Below are 18,491 nucleotides of genomic sequence, written 5' to 3'. Positions count from 1 at the left end.
CCGCTGTTATTCATGCTGCACATGGCGAGGATGGAAAAAGCGCTAGAAGGTAGCAACATTGGATTTAATTTGTCACACAATCAGGTCGGAGCGATGCTTGAGCAGAAACTTCCAGGTCTATTTTATGCTGATGATATTGTCTTATTTGCGGACAGTCAAGATGATATACAGCGACTGGCAGATATATGCGGAAGGGAGTGTGAGGCTCTAGGACTAGGATTTAGTGCAACAAAATGTGGATTTATGGTATTCAATGATCACGGAGACCATACGGTCTTAATACAGGGCCAAAAAATACCGAGGGTAAGCGAGTACAAGTACCTCGGAGTATGGGTAAATGAGGGGGATAGATATATGGAGGTACAAGAGAAAGCATCGGTAGCAAAGGGAAAGAGGAATGCTGCAATTATGAAGCACAGAGCTTTATGGGGATACAATAGGTACGAGGTGCTTCGAGGGCTGTGGAAGGGTGTGATGGTTCCGGGGCTTACATTTGGGAACTCAGTGGTGTGCATGAAGTCAGAGGTGCAATCAGGAATGGATGTAAATCAAAGGACGGTGGGCCGCCTCGCCTTGGGCGCTCACGGGAAGACGACAAATGAGGCGGTGAAGGGTGATATGGGATGGACAGGCTTTGAAGTGAGGGAAGCGCAGAGCAAAATGAGATTCGAAGAGAGGCTGAGGAAAATGAAGAAGAGTAGATGGGCAGAGAAGGTTTTCAGGTATTTGTATAGAAAAAGCGTTGACACGCAGTGGAGAAAAAGAACTAGGAGGCTCACCAGTAAATATACGGCTGGCAGTGCGGGCGATATGGCAACAAATGAGGCGTTTCATTTGGCTAACTACCATCGTTCAGCCAGTGTCACCCAAATGAAGGCATCTCTAAACCTCATCCCACTAGTTACCCGCCGAAAGCTCACTCGCATTTGCCTGTTTCATAAAATATTTTATCACAATCCGAAACTTCGTTCCCGATTAATCCAACCTGCTCCCTTCATTTCTCTTCGTCGTAATCACCAACAAAAAGTCTCAGTCCCCCATTGCAACACAGTAACGTATGCCCAGTCATATCTCCCAAGAACTTGTAATGAATGGAATTCCCTGCCTGCTTCAATAACAAGCATCAATGACTCCACTCAATTTAGGAATGTACTTAAAACAATGATTACCTAATTACCCCCTTTATGTTTTTGTTCATCAGTTGATTTATATTGCTTTTTGCCTTCACCATGTAATAAAAATAAAATTACTGCTCCTCATTTGCTTTTTATGATGTAAGTTGTTAGGAGTAATCATCTTTGTACCCCAATTAGTGACTGTATTTTATGCCATTTGCTTTGTGTTCCTTGTTTTTTTTTATTGTTGTGCATTGCCGTTCCCCTCTGAAATGTACTATGTACCCTGAGGGTAAAATAAATAGAATAGAATAGAATAGGAGCATTAAGCGGAAGGTCAGAGAGGCGGAGAAGACTTATTGGATGACAGCGATGGAAAAGAAGCCGGCTCTGAGTAACTACCGAAAAGGAAAAAACGAAATAAGGAGGGAAAGGTTTTATGATAATTCAAGGGGAAGCGCTTTACTGTTTGAAGCAAGGTCGGGCTGCCTGAGAACGCGTAGTTATAAAGCGAGATTCAGTAACGAAGAAGAACTATGTACATGCTGCGGGGGAACTAAGGAAACGATGGAACATGTACTGATTGAATGTGGCGATATTCACCCAGGTATACGTGTGGGCACGAGTCTACATGAAGCCTTGGGTTTTAGGGACAACAATGGAAAGCTGGACACGCCCGCGATAGAAATAAGTAAGAGACGGTTAGAGTATTGGTGGCAGAAAAGTAGAGATAAAGTACAAAAATAAATAATTGGGGGGAAAAAGGTTATTCTGCCTTAAGAGGCAGAGAGATGGACTGTGAATTTATATTTTTTGTTATAATAACATAGCTTTAATCAATGTAGATAAGGCATTAGGACAACATGAAACAAGGAAGTTTTTTTCTTTTTTTATTCTTTTTTTATCCTTCGAGCCTGGTGGCAGACATGTCACCGCCCCGTTATAAAGGGGACGCTCATAGCATCCATCCATCCATGTAGCGTACCCGACAAGACCGGCTGGGCTCGTCGCGTCTTCCTTGAACGTTGCAACGTTAATATTGTATTAAGGCGGTGGCTACACGTCGGACGACGAGCCTTGATTTCGTTCAGCTGCCATCTCATCAACGGCAATGTTTCAGACGCCTCAGTTGTGTACTTTTGTCCGTTGGTTGCGGGACAAGATGGCCTCCTGCAAGACCGCGTTTTTCCAAGTCAGCTGTGTGCGTAGTTCTCGGCGTCGTAGAAGTTTGATTGGTTTGATGACGCGAGGACGTCAACTGGTGCTACATCGTGGGAACCGCTGAAGTGACTGCAAGCTTGACGACATTGTGCCAGAATAGTCTAGCGTACTGTACGCGCACGATTGTGCTACACTTAAAATACCGCGCTTGGCCTCGAGCGTCAACCTGGTACGCCTGTGTGCAACAAGCGTCTTGTTATCGTTGTTGCGTCTGTTAATATTGAATTGCAATTGGAATACCGTTTTGGCAAAGGTAAGTGATGCTGTAAGTAGTTGTTCTGCTATATGCTCGCTACTCCACGAACATTACTTCTAGAATCGCATTTTATTTTGAGCTGCACGTACCAAAGGAGAATCTAGCATACGAGATACATTGCACGCGTGCGCATTTCCTATATAAATCTGAGTAATGCCACGCGTGCGCATTTCCTATATAAGTCTCAGTAATGCCATGCTCAATTTAAAGCGCATGTGTTAGAGGATTGTGGCTTCAATGGTGAAAGTGATTAGATATTCCGAAATATGTGATTGCAATGCAGTTAGAACTTCCTCATATGTTAATACGGTCTGTGAACAAAAAAAAAAAAACGCTGTGTGAATGTTTGTTGGTCATTTGCTACAGTACTTTCACGCATTATTATGCAGCTGTGTGACGGCTGTTAAAACGTTCAGCAAGTTAGATTTTGGTTTTCTTGGCCTAGTTGAGTGCTACGAGTGTTGGGCGAAGATAAAATCGCGTGTCTTTTGTGCGTTTCTTAAGCAGGCATACAGCCGTAATAGTCATTGTTGTACTGTTTGGGGTGTTCAATAAAACAAGAATGCTGTTTTGTACTGCAACAATTTTTATTTCATCTGTGTTAACAGATCACGCAAACAACTTGGACACATGCACGTAAGAAACGTACGCAGTGCATCGCGCGCACGCATTAAAAAACGGGCCTGTCATTTTAAAACAAATAATATAGAACAATGGACGTAACAGACGGCATGGTTGTCTAGTGGAGCAGCGTCGGCAGTACAAATATCAAACCAGAATGAAACATGAATAGAAAAACGGAGAGTAACAGGCGCTTTACCCACGGCTTCTCTGAGCCGCGCAGATCCACCTATCGCCACCGTCCGCCGTTGGTGGCGCCACCAGTACCACTGAAAGCAGCAGCGCACGAGGCGGATAGCCTCTATAGTGTTGCACCCGATGTCTTTAACGGAGGCGTTTTGTCGTAGAAGTTCTGAGCAAAGAGGTCCCTTCACAGAGCAAACAACCAGATAAAACAGAAGTAAGAGTGAGCAACAGAGAGCCAGGCTTAATAAAATATGTTGTTAGGAGAAAAATTAGAAGTACTTGCAAGAAGGCTGGAAGAATTCTGTGGGCGCCATGTTGTCGGCAAAAAAATTAAACTGCAGACCGAACCGATACACGATACTCGCTTCATCAATGTGACATCGCTTGCCGTCCTGTGCAAAGCAATATGCGCGAAATGCGCTTTAGTAGCTTGTCTCTCTGCAGAAGGTTGGTGCGATAATCAGCAGACCTCTGTCATTTTGAGCAATGTCGTGTCTTGATTCTGATAAATAAAGCCTATGGGGAGATTTACACCTCTTATGAATAAAGAAGTCTCGCAAGCGCTCTCGCACACCTTATCTCAAGCGATCAAATTTTACTCGATTCATAAAAAACTCACAGGGTCTCTATGCACTCGCCTAAGACCATTCGAAGGCGAAGGCCATCTTCCTCCTCGTTTTCTTCTCAGTCGCTGTATTGATCCTCCCACGTCCCCCTCCGAAAGCTTTCTTCACCTGACGTGGTTTTTCACTGCCTCCAGGATCGGAGGCATTGCAAGCTTTCTGCACCTCATCTGCTTTTGCCCGGCCTCCGTGATCGGTCCGCCTTTGACCGAGCGATGATGTCGTCTGATGACGCCATAACGTGACGTAACGTGTGGCGTCATGATGACGTCATAAATTATGGCGTCTGTGACGTCATTTGGTGATGTCATATAGTGATGATTTTTCGCATCATTTGTGTTGACGCCGCCGACAGCGACGGTCAATTTTTGAGTTTGATGAGGTATCTGTGGCTTTCGCCTTAGTATTGAGTACAGTACAATAGATTGGAACATAGAAAATCACTGAGCAAACGAGTTAGCATTCTAAAGTTTACTTTGAACGAAAGCTTGCAATTATTATTTTAATTGAAGCGATGTAGTGATTTCAAGAAAGTTGCACTGACCTGTCATTGTGGCGAAGCGTCACCGGAGACGTTACAGGCGAACCGTTCACGAGAATCTTTGCCTCAGGACATCCCTTGTCCACAGTAACTTCCGTATCCGTCCTCTGAATAACTGCATGTTTGTCTTGAATCCTTGAAATTCAAGAAAAAGAAGCACAGTTTAAATTTTACGCACGAACAACTCATATGCAAGCCAGGGCACTTAGTACACATTGTCAACAACGCGTATAACGCGGTGACTCGCAATCACATCATGTTCAACTGACAGGCTTCAATTGGAAGAACTTCAACTGACAGGCTTCATTTGGAAGGCTTCAATTAGAAGGCTTCAATTGGAATACTTCAATTAAAAGAAAAGTATACAGGAGTGTGTATGTATCACGTTCGGGCAAAACTCTGCCGCCGCAACCGGAGAACCTGCGCGCGTATGCAAACAACACTCATACACACACGCCAGGATGAAAGCTTTGTGTGGAAACTGATCTCAGCCGTGTTTTCAGCTTGCACTAGGCAAAAAAAGAAAACACCGCTTCTCTCATCAAACACCCGGATACTCACATCGACTCAAGCTTGGCTCTTTGTTTTACCTTCTGTATGATGGGTTTCAGTATGCAATTAGGCTAACTATCAGGCCACTGGTTGCTGAGATGGTTGCTGCGACCATTCTCTGTCATTCTTGTCGCTTGTTTCCTGACCATCGCTCCCAATGACGTGCTAAAAAAAACGCCAGGCCTGCGCGGAAAGCACAGCACAGTCACAGCGAAAGCTGGAAGAGCGGCATTTCTAGAGCCCGTTATAAACTCTCCTGTGGCTACTAATACAGGTACATTAGCAACGTACCCACTACGCCACAAAGCGTAATTTTTGGGAAGTTGGGAAGCACCCAGCACGACATTATTCGATGTTCTGCGGAGAAGCGAGGTACCATATGTAAGCGATTATGTGCAGTTTGTTGATGCGGCGGTTGATGACGATGAATAATTATGGTTGCGCCCTTTGTAATGGGTCGGAAGCTTTAAACGACCGACTAGTTACGTAATGCATATTGTGTGACGCCCGGTCGTTATTTAACTGTCCCACCACGCTTTATAACACACTTTAACCGGAAAAACGTAGAGCGAGAGAGAGAGAGAATTTACTTTATTGAGACCCTGAGGAAATGGATCATGGGAGCCTTATGGGCTTCCTTGGCAACCAACAGAAGTTCACTTGCGAGGAACCCACTACGCTATAAATCATTGTAATTTTTTAGAAGTAGGGCAGTAGGCACTGTGCCATTTTTCGTCATTCTACAGACAGCCGTGGTACCTGCTAAACGCATGTAAGGCATTATGCGCACTTTGTTGATGCTGTGCGTGATGACGATGAAGAATTATGGCAGAGCTCTTTGTAATGGGTTGGAAGCATTCAACAACCTACTCGTTGCGCAATTCGCATTGTGTGACGCCTGGTTACAGAATTCGCGTTGTGCGACGCTTGGTGCTTATTCTACTCTTTTACCACGCTATATTGCATATGCTAATGTCGTTCCTTCCCGACATGAAGCCTGTATAGGACCTTTTTGCAAAGCAGTTTCAAGCACCGGCATGGCTCAGAGGTTGAATACTGGGCTCCCACGCAGAGGGCCCAGGTTCGAACCTCGTTCCATCCTGGAATTTTTTTCTTATTTAGTTTTTTTTTCTTATTTCGAGCGATACTGGTTACGGACACCGGCGGCGGCGGCGGCGGCGGACAACTACGGCACCAAAAACGGCCGGTGAAATGATCTCATAACAGCTTTCGCTGTAAAATAGTCACTGTGCACGTTTCATGCCTCTACTTGAAAATTATTGAGCAAGTTAGATCACTGGTCTAGCAATGTATGACTGCTTCGCAGTATCTTAATGGCATATGACTGTATTCGTCATACTATGTTCTATTCCTTGATTTTTGTGTCTTAACTTATTTTGTCGATTAGATTTGTTATGCCCTCCTGCTTGGTCTTTCCAGCGCAGTATATCGTAAATAAACGAATGAACAAACAAACAAACAAACAAACAAACAAACAAACAAACAAACAAACAAACAAACAAACAAATAAATAAATAAATAAATAAATAAATAAATAAATAAATAAATAAATGACTTCACGTAGATGTGACAATATCATTATTTTCGAACGAAAGAAGGGGAATGGTTCGAGCGGCTTGTTTCTTTGTTAGATACAACGTAGTGAAGCCAACAGAATGTCAAACCGTGGAAGGAATAGGGGACATTATTTGCGGTTTTAATTTTAGTGTAATAATTATGGCATAATTGCAAATGAGTTAATTTGGATGAAAAAGCACCATTATCTCGAATATTGAAATGAATGTATTTGCATACCCTACTCCTAGCATGACGATGTCTGTGTCGACTTTGCCCACAGTCGACCTTCCTTTCTGAAGAATGTGCACAATGCGTCCGGAAAGCAGTGGGTCTAGGTTCAGGTTGCTGAGGTGCGGCAGCGCTTTCTTCTCCTCCTCCGTTATCAGCTTATCTGTGTCCTGCACCAGGAAAATACATGCGATGAAAGCGAGAAGAGTGATCATGACAAGTGAGCAATTATCACAGTTCTTTATCATTGTCGATCACGCAAATTGCCAGTCTATGTGAAATCTCAACTATAGTCATGATGTTTTTCTTTTGTTGTTTCTTCCTGTTCGCCTGGTCAATGGTCAATACAGGAAATTGTGCTGCTAGCGGGAGAAAACAAATGTAGGAACGCTGTACACACATATACCTACGTATATAATCATCTAACCACATATTGTAGCAGTCTTGTGGTTCCTAAGCTTAGAAAGAGTTAGTTGCTCGACCCTACATAGTAACAAGTAATTGTCAACATTTTGCTTTTGTTTTCGTGAAACGATGAAACGACACATGGTGTTTTATCGAAAATAAATCATGAAAATAGGCGTTTTTCTCAAATAGTCAAGGTTTTCAGCAAGTGCCCCCCCCCCCCCCCCGAAAAAAATTCCTGGCTACGGGCCTGTGTGACGGTGACGGCGTGGTGACAGCGGCATGGCGCCACCGGAATGACGAGGGTCGAAGTTCGGATGGCAACGAAGTGAAGATGAAGATACATATTGACAGCGCGGCCTCGAAAGCATGATGACATCTACATGATGTCGACACAACGAAGACGATAATTGCGTTAGAAGAGAAGCGGCGTCGACATACAATGAACTGACGATAGAGTGGAAATGGCGGGACGCGATGACGAGGACAAGACAACGAGAACATACTGCAATTACAAAGCCACTTGACAGAGCTCGCTGATAGAGCTCGCTGTCCCCGTTGTAAGTGCGCGCTATCCTGTGACGATGATCGCAGATTTTCATTAGTTGTGCCCACTTCTTGTCTATTGTCCCTCGTTCCCGTGCTCGCTGCACTTTAAGCGTAACTAAAATATCATAACAACGGAGTGAAGGCTATGCGTATGACAACAATAGAAGAACAACCACGGAACGTCATTTTTGAAGATTGAGTCCTCGTTTACGTACGTTGCTTACAGCCCTAAGACCACATGCGATTTGCTCTATATGATGCACATGTAGATGCATCATGGCCGAATTGCCCAGCTAAATGTACCAGCTAAATGTACCAGCTTGTACCAGCCAAATGTGCGGGAGAAGAGCAGGTCGCAGAGACGCAGAGGGGCAAGGATAGACAAAGAACGTTTCGCTTTAGGCTTTTGAAATAACGTAATACCCTATCTGGAACTTATTAAGTTGAGTTGCCGTATGCAATACAAGGAGTAGTGCGTTTTGTTACGGGGTACTCTGTATTACTTGATAAAGTTTTGTAGTACAACAAGGACTGTAGATGGAAATGGTGAGATATTATAATTAGCGTTGCTATAGCACGAACAGCATATCTTTATGGAATGCGGCTGGGAATAAAAATCTGATAGCAGTCGATTACATCATACTCCAAGTCCTGCTTAGGCTGTCAAAAATAGTAGGAAGGGCAATTTAAGACGTGCATTCTGCGAGGTTTCAATGCTGTCAACCCCCGCCCACTACATCAGAAAGTCTGCCTACAGTCCCTGAACGGCTGCTCAGGCCAGCAAGCCCTCTTAGCCTGGGCCGAAAGAGTCGCTCCATGTGACGCCATCCTAATGCTAGGGCCTACCATGCATTACCTGAGCGGAATTTGAAGAAAATTGTTACCACCACCTGCCTGCAGGGTAATTCTGCCACTAGTAGAAAGATACGGCATGCTACGTTTCATTTAAAACTGTGTCCAGTTTCGTTTTACTGGTTATAGAGCATTTCCAATAAATGCGTTTAGGTGACCGGTAGTTGAGCTATTTAGTAAGTCATCATCACCATAATCGGCGTGTACTAGGTCTACTGCATGAAGAAGGCCTTTCCAGCACACGCTGAGTTCGTAAGCATCTATCAAGAAACATCATGAACGTTAACGTTGCGTCGCTGTCTCACGTGCCCGTGTTTGCATGCCCACCCTCTTTTGCAATGCGTTTCGTTGAGACAGCGGAGGCTATATTAAAACAAGAAGCGCACGTAGAATGTGGTATGTTGATGTAATTGACAAATAATTGCGTTATATGTGTCATGTAGAAGGAGACGTAGTGATGACGGAATGACGCCAGAGTAAAAAAGCCCACGCACCTCTTTCCTTGCAGAACTCTTGAGTTTCTCTTCGTATGATTGCTTCATGATGAGCATCTGTGTCTCATTCTCCTTGATCACCGCTTGCATGTCCTCTTCCCATTTTCGTTTTATTTGGCTTAGTTCTGCGCAGATAACAAAATATAACATATAAGAACACATCCGTTATATGTAGGTCATTCATCCAAAGTTGATAATACCGATTCAATATTGGAAAGTGTGTTAGAAAACTGACCACCCGCAAAGGATTCAACAGAATGCGTGACAAGCAATAGCCTATCCCTCAAAATCTAGGTTCGCACTTACATCTTTGGCACCGAAATGCAAGAAAACCGTCAGGCCACGTCGTTTACTTTGCTCTTATCTTCTCGCAGCCTATCATACATATGTACAGTGTAGAGCTTTCCACAACTAAGAGGAATCTGGTAGACAATACACGCGCTACAATGAAGGAATTTGTCCCTATGGTTCTTTTCGCATACGGTCTCTGTTTTCCTATCTGGACTTGTGCTCCTACACAAGCTCACCAATTTATTAGGTGCTGAAAAAACAACGCTTGTATCACACATTTCAGTGGCCTTTTTATTATATGGGAAACTTACGTATGTTAGATGATCGAAATATTTCTTTTCGCTTTTTTGTGCTCGTACTATCCACCTACTCAGAACCTTTCTCTCGCTCTTTCCCAAGCAATGCTTCTGCCACTGATAGGATGACGTGATATGATGAAGTGATAACGCGGACCAGTAGATGTATAAATGATAATGACTTATTGAAGAGCGCAAAATAACCAGGACAAAAGAAGCAAGGCACACGGTACAGGTGTTGACTTACACACAACATTTATTCAGAGACACGCACCTATTAGACACTGTTCGAATACCAGATATCTCAAATCAGTCATCTATCAGATCGAAAACCGTTCAATGATATCATTTTTTGCGTTCGCTTAAAAGCTCAGGTGCACATGGTAAGTCAGTTACAATCAATAAAAAAATTAACAAACAGATAAAGGGCATTGTTTGTGATCGATAACTAATGTGAGACATCGGGAGCTCGAACATACGTGCGTGTTTCTGAATAAATTTTGGGTTGAAGTTAGCGCCTGTCCCGTATACCTTCTTTCGTTAGTTGTGGTTATTTTGCGCTTTTCAGTAAGTCACTATGCAACTTTACCAACCCGCCCAACTTACCGCTGTTGTCAGTATAAATGATATGGGCCGTGGGAAGATAACAACTTAAGCGCTATTCCTTTCTTTTCTGTAAATATCCTAAGCCTAGTAGTTTAACTGCTTCCTTCGAGAGCTGTGCTTTATTGCAAAAGCATTATGCATTTCATCCGGCTTTCGCCCAGCGAGCGTCGGCATTACTCCAATGGGCTGACAAAATTCACGGTTCCAAGTGATGGCGCTATGATGCCGTCATGTGATTAAGTCTTGCGTCATGCCGTCATGGACGTCAAAGAGTATATAGGCCTACAGACGGAATCACACTTGTCTAGAGCGGCGGAGCGCGTGGCTGTGGACGTTGCCGTCCGCAGCTGCTACCTCACGTTGGCTACGAGCTTCTGTTCATGCTTGAATTATAGCACAAGGACGATACAAAAAAAGTTAGCATTACCTAGCGTGCAGTATGACTATATTATTACGGCGTCGGTCTTTGCATATATCTCTGCAGAAAACGGCGGCTGAAGCGGCCGGCTGGGCGCCCAAGACAAGTGTGATTCCGTCGGTACGTATATTCGCCATACTTAAATGCGCCGTGCTAACGACTTAACTGTCTCTGTAACTTTTCTTGTTTGAATTTTTTCTTTTGCTGAATGGGTGAGATTTTTTGTTTTCGTTCAAAGACTGCATGTATTCAAGAAGAGTTCTGTATGTAGTAACATAGTCTCCAGATTAAGACCGTCTGTTATTTTGGAAGAAAGTGGCAAACTTCTCCACATCGACGATTCAAAATATATATTCGATACAAAGTGCGTCACATAAAAAAAATTAGCGGAGTGGAACTCGCCTTCTTCGGTGAGGCCTGCGCTGAGAACGTTGTCGACATTTCCTTTCGCAAGCTTTTTCTTCAGGGCTTCATTTTCCTGCCGCAGTTCCCGAATTAGTTTGTCCGTGGGATCCTCGTTCACGCGAACAAGATTCTTGATTTCCTTCGTGCGTTCCGCTGTAAGCAAGTCAGCACTTGGTCAGAGCAGATCCTCCGCTGAAGAACGCATATTTTAGGTAACAAATAAAAATTATAAAATAATTTTAGAAAAGTATTGTCGAACAAGAGTGCACTTAAATATGCCTCCATAGAATGCGGAAACATTGGTATACTAGGGTGTTGCTCCTGGTTCTTGCGCTGCCGGCAATAATGTCTAAACTGCGGGAATAAAATAAAACACACGTACACTTTTCTAGGGCGCAACATTCGTAATAATATCTTGGCAGGTTGTAACCTGAAAATGTAAAGCGTCACTAGGAAGTTGCTTAGTCTTTCTGACCTTTCTATGAGGTTGCAGGATGTTCACTGTGCATACAGGTAGGAATATTACAAAAAACAAAAAAAAACTTAGCATTACAATTTTCCGAACAAGTCAATAAATTGATAACAGCAATCTCCATACAACTTTATTAAACAAGATGCTGTACGAAAGGAACACGGACGAGAAGAGAACGAGGACGGTCGCAGACTGGCGACTGAATTTTATTCAGAAGAAAACGCATATTTATACCACACAAACCGCAAATTCATCTGCGCGCATGCGAGAAACCTGCTTTCATTGTCGTAAAGTCTTACTTATGTATCACCGATGTATCTCTCTGTTCCGAGATGATGAAAGCCTCGGCAAGCTGACGTGCCAACTGGCTTTTTTAATCTCGGAAAAGAGAGATGTTTGTGTCAGTGTGTCGGAACGGAACGAAAACCGGAAACAAAAAACGAAAAAACCAATATTTTTGACCGGAACGATAACGTAACCGGAACTTTATCAATAATTTCCTTCCGGAGTGAAAGCGAAATTTTTTCAATCGTTTTTCAGTTCACGAGAAAACTTCGCAATCCGGAGCAACTGAGCTCATGCAACGTGAGCAATCATGCATATCTCAGGGTACAGTATTAGCGCGTACCTCAGGCAGGAATTACAAACAAAGATATGCTGGAATTGTGCGAAAAACGTAAACAGTGGCAACCATAGATGTTTATATTAACGCCAGTGGACTTTTGCGCGCCTGTCACGCAAGCCAAAGTGGTGAGGGCATTGCCGGCGCTGAAGTTTGTTACAGCGAAAGCTGTTATGAGATCACAACAGCTGACTTTGGCACCATAGTTGTCCGCCGCCGCCGGTGTCCGTGACCGCTATCGCGTGATATAAAAAATATTAAATGAGAAACAAATTTCTAGGATCGGATGGGATTTTAAACCGCGCCCTCTGCGTGGCAGTAAGGTCTTCCACCAGAGTGCCACGCTGGTGCTTGTATCTCCTTCACAAAAACACTCTATACAGGCGTCATGTCGGGCAAGGAATCGTGTTAACGTATGGAATATAGCGTGGCAGAAGAGGAAAATAACATCCAGCCATCAGACAATGCTAATAACGCAAGGAGTGTGTGCTTTAATGCTTCCCACCAGTGTGTTGCGGAGTTGCCTCACCAGAACTGGAATGACTCCGGAATCATTCAACATTTTCGCGACCCCGGAATGGAGTGGGGACAACGCTTGGAGGAATGGCATGAGAATGGAATTAAGCGCCTTTTCCACAGAATGGAATGGGAATAGAATTACGTCTTTTTCCGAAAATAGAGCACATCTTCGTCTACGTCCTGTTTCAAGCATTTCAAACGTTTCAAACTTCAAACATTAGTAAGTGAAAGCCTCGAAATTAACAATAAAGTAGTATTCTTAAAATGGCTTGGCTAAATACAAGCACGATACATTTATAAGCAACGCGCCTACTACAAACCGAGGCATAGGTTAGTATACAAACAAACGCATTATCCCATCAGATACAGAAGGGAGAAAACAAATTATTTCTACGTGTTGGTTCCCATTGATACCCCCCCCCCCCCCCAACGAAAGTTACGAATACTCTATGCAAAGCCTGATCTTTGTCTCACGAGCAGGTTAGTACCTGACACGCGTAAATAACCTTTGCGACAAGGAAGACATTGCATACCTGTGCACAGGCGAACACAGAAAGTTCTCCTCACCCTATCCATGCTTGCGAGGCACGCTTGACAAGCGTGAGTGCTGACGAGCAGTGCGGCCCAGGGTTCCGTATTCGATGAAAAGGCACAAGGTGCCCGAGCGGTACACTGTTCCAACTAACACCAGCAGATCTATAGAGGGTCTTATTCCTCATTAACCAAATCTCAGTTCTCTCCATATTCAGGATCGCTCCAGACGCGTGGCAAAACTGCTTAGTCTTCTTGAATACTACCTTTGTCAGCAAAAAAAAAAACGCTATGTCTTCATTTTAGCATTAACACATTTAAGCTTAAACGATATTGAAACACCACCATTCGTTCGAACACGCTGACCATGCAAATACCATAGGTAGCGGGAGAACTGCCCCTATGGTAATTAGTAGGGTGGTTGTACTGCAGAAGATATATATGTGACCAAGCAACTATCCCCCGACCTTGGTAACGTGTTTTGCGTACTTTTGCAGTCCTTAAATCATCTGAAGACATCAGCTTTATGGGGCGTTCATTCGTAACTCGATAAAACTATCAAGATGCCTTTCCTACGTTGAAGAATTGCAGGAATGGAATTGAGCTGCCCGGCCATTCCCAGAGTCTGAATGGGCTAAGTTTTTTCATTCGGAGGAATTGAAAAGAATGGAATTGCGGCAAGTTCTAATTCCCCGGAATGGAATTGGAATGGAATGGGATGGAGGCGCCCGTTCCGCAACACTGCTTCCCACCCACTGCAAAGTTCCCAGCCATAATTCATCATCATCAGCCACAGCACAAAGTGCACATAATGCCTTACAGACGTGTAGCGGGTACCACGATTCTCTGAAGAATGAGGAAAAATGGCATAGTGGGAACTTCGCTACTTCAGAAAAATTGAGATGATTTATGGCGTAGTGGATATGGGCCAGCCACGTAGCACGTCGGCAGGATAACCGGTGGTCATTAAGGGTAACTGACTGGATTCCAAGAGAGGGCAAACGCGTGAGGGGGAGACAGAAAATTAGGTGGGTAGATGAGATTAAGAAGTTTGTAGGTATAACGTGGCAACAGAAAGCACAGGACCGGGTTGATTGGCGGAACATGGGAGAGGCCTTTGCCCTGCAGTGGGCGTAGACAGGCTGATGAGGATGGCGTAGTGGATAGCTTGCATGTGTACTTGTATTAGTTGCCCCAAGAGACTCTACAATGAGCTCTACAAAGTCTGCTCTTCCAGCTTTCGCTGTGACTGCGCTGCATGTTCCGTGCAGGCCTGGCGATCTTTTTACCAGAACAGCGGTCTCGTACATCAGAGAGTACACGCAATGACGTGCTGCTTCTGAGATAGTGCTCACTCCCTTGACACAAAGCATTGGGCCCACTAAAAAAATTCGTATTTGTCTTTTGAGGAAATAAATACTATGACTTTAAAATTAATACTGGTTTGTGCTAGTTGGTAAGAATTCGTGGTACAGTTACCTCCACTCCTCTGAAGAACGTCTTTTACCCTTGTCCCACTTTTTTAAGAGGAGGGCAAGTAACTACATCACAAATTCAATGTTTTTTATCATTACCTTTACTTCAAATTTTTGCATACAAAAAAAAAGAACGTTACGAACCGTTACGAAACATTTTTTTTGATCCGGAACAGGAAACAAAACGGAACTTTTTGCGGTGGAACGAAACTAAAACCGAAGCGAAAAACATTTCATTCCGACACCCTGGTGTCAGTGATACATCAATAAAAGTGTATCACAAAGAAAGCAGGTTTCTCGCATGCGCGTAGATGAATTTGCGGTTTATGTGGTATAAATACGCGTTTTCTTCTGTATAAAATTCAGTCGTCAGTCTGCGACCGTCCTCGTTCTCTTCTCGTCCATGTTTCTTTTGCGCAGAACCTTGTTTAGCGATGTACGGTCGACTCGCCCAGCAACATGCTTGATTCAATTACCATACAACTTGTTAAAATAGTTACGAATGCAGTCGAATTATTCGAAGGGCGTGATTTGGCGCGCCGAATTGTTTATCGCATATCAGTAGCGGCGCACTTTATTGAGCACACACCAAAATTTCTTGAGATGTACCAACCAGCGCCAGTGAACATACCGCTAACATAATTTCTTCGGGTAAAGCTTTACGATAACGTATTTTTTCGTGTATAACCCCCCGCTACGAACCTCCCAGCGGAGAAATTAAGAAAGATTCCCGCGTATTAGCTGCCCATGTCAACCATGAAAACAGGTTCTACGTTTCGATAGAAATGACCCCACTAATTGTGCTCGAGGATAGCCCGAGCTATATTTTCACCCTGTTTCAGTAACCATGCGGTGTCACTCTCCCGCCTTTACTTACTCTCAGTTTCAGCCTTCGCTGTCACTGCCAGCTCCCTTCTCAGATTCACTATCACCACTCTCGAATACGATATCACCTTCTGTGCCATTCATATTACTGCTAATGCAGCCCCAGGCACAAGTACCAATAACCGTTGGACATTAAAGCTTAGTCAACTCAACTAATGCGGTCCTTCTTGAAGTAAATGCGTACTACGTTGCCGGGAATTTCAGCCAGGCAGCTGGCAGTGCCGAGACGCCACATGACGAGCCGAACACACTAGCGCGTACCCCGACGAATTCAGCTCCGAATTATCCGTACTTGGAATGTTTATCATGAAATACGCGCTTCCAGACATTCCCGCCATGAAACGTTTTGCATTCGCCATCTGCCGGCTAAAATTGAACCAATAATGAACACCGCTAACGTAGCCTCTGTCATTGATCAGCAGATGGCGACACTCGCGTCTTAAGTGGTCGATTTTCTAGGTTAAGACACGCTGGACATGGGGCTCCCTTTTCCATATCAATAAAGTTTATTTATCCTCCTCCTTTTAGGTTGAAGACGAAATAAATGTTCTTTGCTCTCTGTCAGAGTGGCTCAAAGCTGCAAGCTTTCTTTTCAGGCCTTGCAACGACCGTTCTTATGGCCGGCGTGTTTCGTTTTGTCTTCCTAGAATACACTCTATTTTTTTCTTTCTTTGACCATGCAAGCAGCTGTGGCCAGCCGTCACAGCGAAAGCCTAAAATAGAAAAGGCCTTAGAAGAACTTGTTTTCAGTGTGGAGAAGCCAAAGAAAAATGAGCGTCCTTTGGGAGCTTCCTCGCCTCGAAATGTGACTGTGCGTGGGCCGAATGTCGTTAACAAAGAGGAATTATACGTGCCGCGAGGGCACATTTTACAAGAGTTATCTTCGAAGACAAATCAAAACAATGTGTGTTTAAGTTGCAAGTGGATGGCAAACATTACAGAAGTACGAAAATTCAATCAAAAGCACTCAAAAACAAAATCGGTGTGTTCATGACGAAGCCGGAAGAAAATTACAAAACAAACTCTGCATTCACAGATACAAACGTGCATTACTCCCGCATCAGTCTCTTTAAGCGCGTGAGAGATCGCAATAACCGGTAAGCAACATGGCGCTTCTTTTCGCTGTGAATATCCTGTGGTAATGATTAATCTGGTAATGATTAATCAGCAACGAAAGGGAGAAATGTCGGGCTCAATATACGAACACGGGCCACACAGAAAAACCTTGGTGAACAGACCATAACTTACAACAGCGTTCAAGATTCCTATATGAATGAGCCGCGAATGCACGTGCCCTTCACCAGCCAAAGCAAGGCAATCGAGTTTGTAAGTGTAACCTTAACGAGAAGTGGATGTGCTAAAAGGCGTAGGAAGCTGTGCCAGCAAGATTTCCGCTGGCTACTTCACTTTCAATATATTTGATAAATTATTTGCGAAGACATAATGTCTACACATAAATCGACGCGACGCACTAACTGCACAAAAGGAAGACACCTGCGGAAGAGACTTGGTCTTTCTGTGCAGAAATGAACGTATAATAAAATCGTCGGCTCATTTGAAAAGTTCACCAACCGTAACGCAGTGTAGATAGGGTTTCCTCGTAATTCACATCCGAAGGACTGATGGTGGCTAGCTGGAAGAAACAAAAGTTTGCGATTAACCAGAGATACTTTTGCGGTATAGAAAAGATGAACACTGGCTTTTTGAAATAAGAGCAACGTACTTTTTAGAACTTTGATCTTTGTAAGGCGACATCAACGCTCCCCGTATTACTAGAGTATTCAATGTTAAACGATGAGTAACTTTAATTGCTACTTATACAGGTTGTGCTTGAGCAGCTGCTTTACGCGCTTTCGCACACTTTAGACAACTTTATTTAGTTTTATTCTTCAGGAGTGCTTCCATTTTGAGATATTCATAATCAAACTTGACGCTTATTGGGCTAACTTTGCATTCTTTGAAATAAACCAAGACAAAACGTTGAGCGCCCAGGCCGCCATGGTAGCTTTGCAAGTAAGGTGTCGCGCTGCTAAGCTCGAGGACGCGGGTTCGATGCCTGACCACGGCGGCCGCATTTCGAAGGAGACTTAATGCTAAGAACATGCGTGTGTGGTGGTCGAAACACAGGTGGTCGAAATTGATCCGGAATACTTCGGCGTGCCTCATAATCATATCGTGGCTTTTGCACGTGAAACTCCAGCAGTTATTATAACGTCGAGCGCCCCTTTCGATGAAACAGCTCATTGCGGTTCACAGGTTTTTTGAGGCTCTACAAATATGGTCTAAACAGGCAACGACTGATTTCCTTTTCCCTTCACGGCGACGTTCACTTAAGGCTTGACAGCAACCCGAAGTCCTCATTACCAAATGCCAGTAAATAAGCTGACTGACAGCGAAATTTGATGAACGATATGCCAGAACAGAAGCACTCTGGGGGAATCTAACAAAGCGAACTCTTTCAAATTAGGATTGTCTGGACGTTTCGAACACACACACACACACACACACACACACACACACACACACACACACACACACACACAATTCTAATAAAAGAACACGAATTTAAAAGCTTTTTTTAACATGTTAACAACGTGGTTCGTTGTCGCGAATTATTTGCAAAAAATATTTACACCAAAGCGCATAGTCAATTTTCGCAAGTATATTCCGTGTAGCTAGCATTAAGCTTACATTAAAATGACTTTTATTTTAATTCTCAAGATACCATGATACGATAACTGGAACTTAGG

General features: G+C 43.7%; 1 protein-coding gene across 1 annotated transcript in view; it reads right to left on the bottom strand.

The window, feature by feature from the left end:
• LOC119395083 (kinesin-like protein KIF28) overlaps window positions 1-18,491 on the bottom strand; it is a 65,083-nt gene that overhangs the window by 24,874 nt on the left and 21,718 nt on the right. The window contains exons 10-14 of the mRNA XM_049416083.1: window positions 17,314-17,374; window positions 11,235-11,390; window positions 9,222-9,346; window positions 6,931-7,091; window positions 4,567-4,698 (exon numbers count right to left, since the gene is read on the bottom strand). Of these exons, the coding sequence (XP_049272040.1) occupies window positions 4,567-4,698; window positions 6,931-7,091; window positions 9,222-9,346; window positions 11,235-11,390; window positions 17,314-17,374 (635 nt within the window). The remainder of the gene's footprint in view (window positions 1-4,566; window positions 4,699-6,930; window positions 7,092-9,221; window positions 9,347-11,234; window positions 11,391-17,313; window positions 17,375-18,491) is intronic.

The sequence above is a fragment of the Rhipicephalus sanguineus genome, chromosome 5 (genome assembly GCF_013339695.2).
Source record: "Rhipicephalus sanguineus isolate Rsan-2018 chromosome 5, BIME_Rsan_1.4, whole genome shotgun sequence".
NCBI lineage: Eukaryota > Metazoa > Arthropoda > Arachnida > Ixodida > Ixodidae > Rhipicephalus > Rhipicephalus sanguineus.
This window is presented reverse-complemented; position numbering and strand designations above follow the sequence as displayed.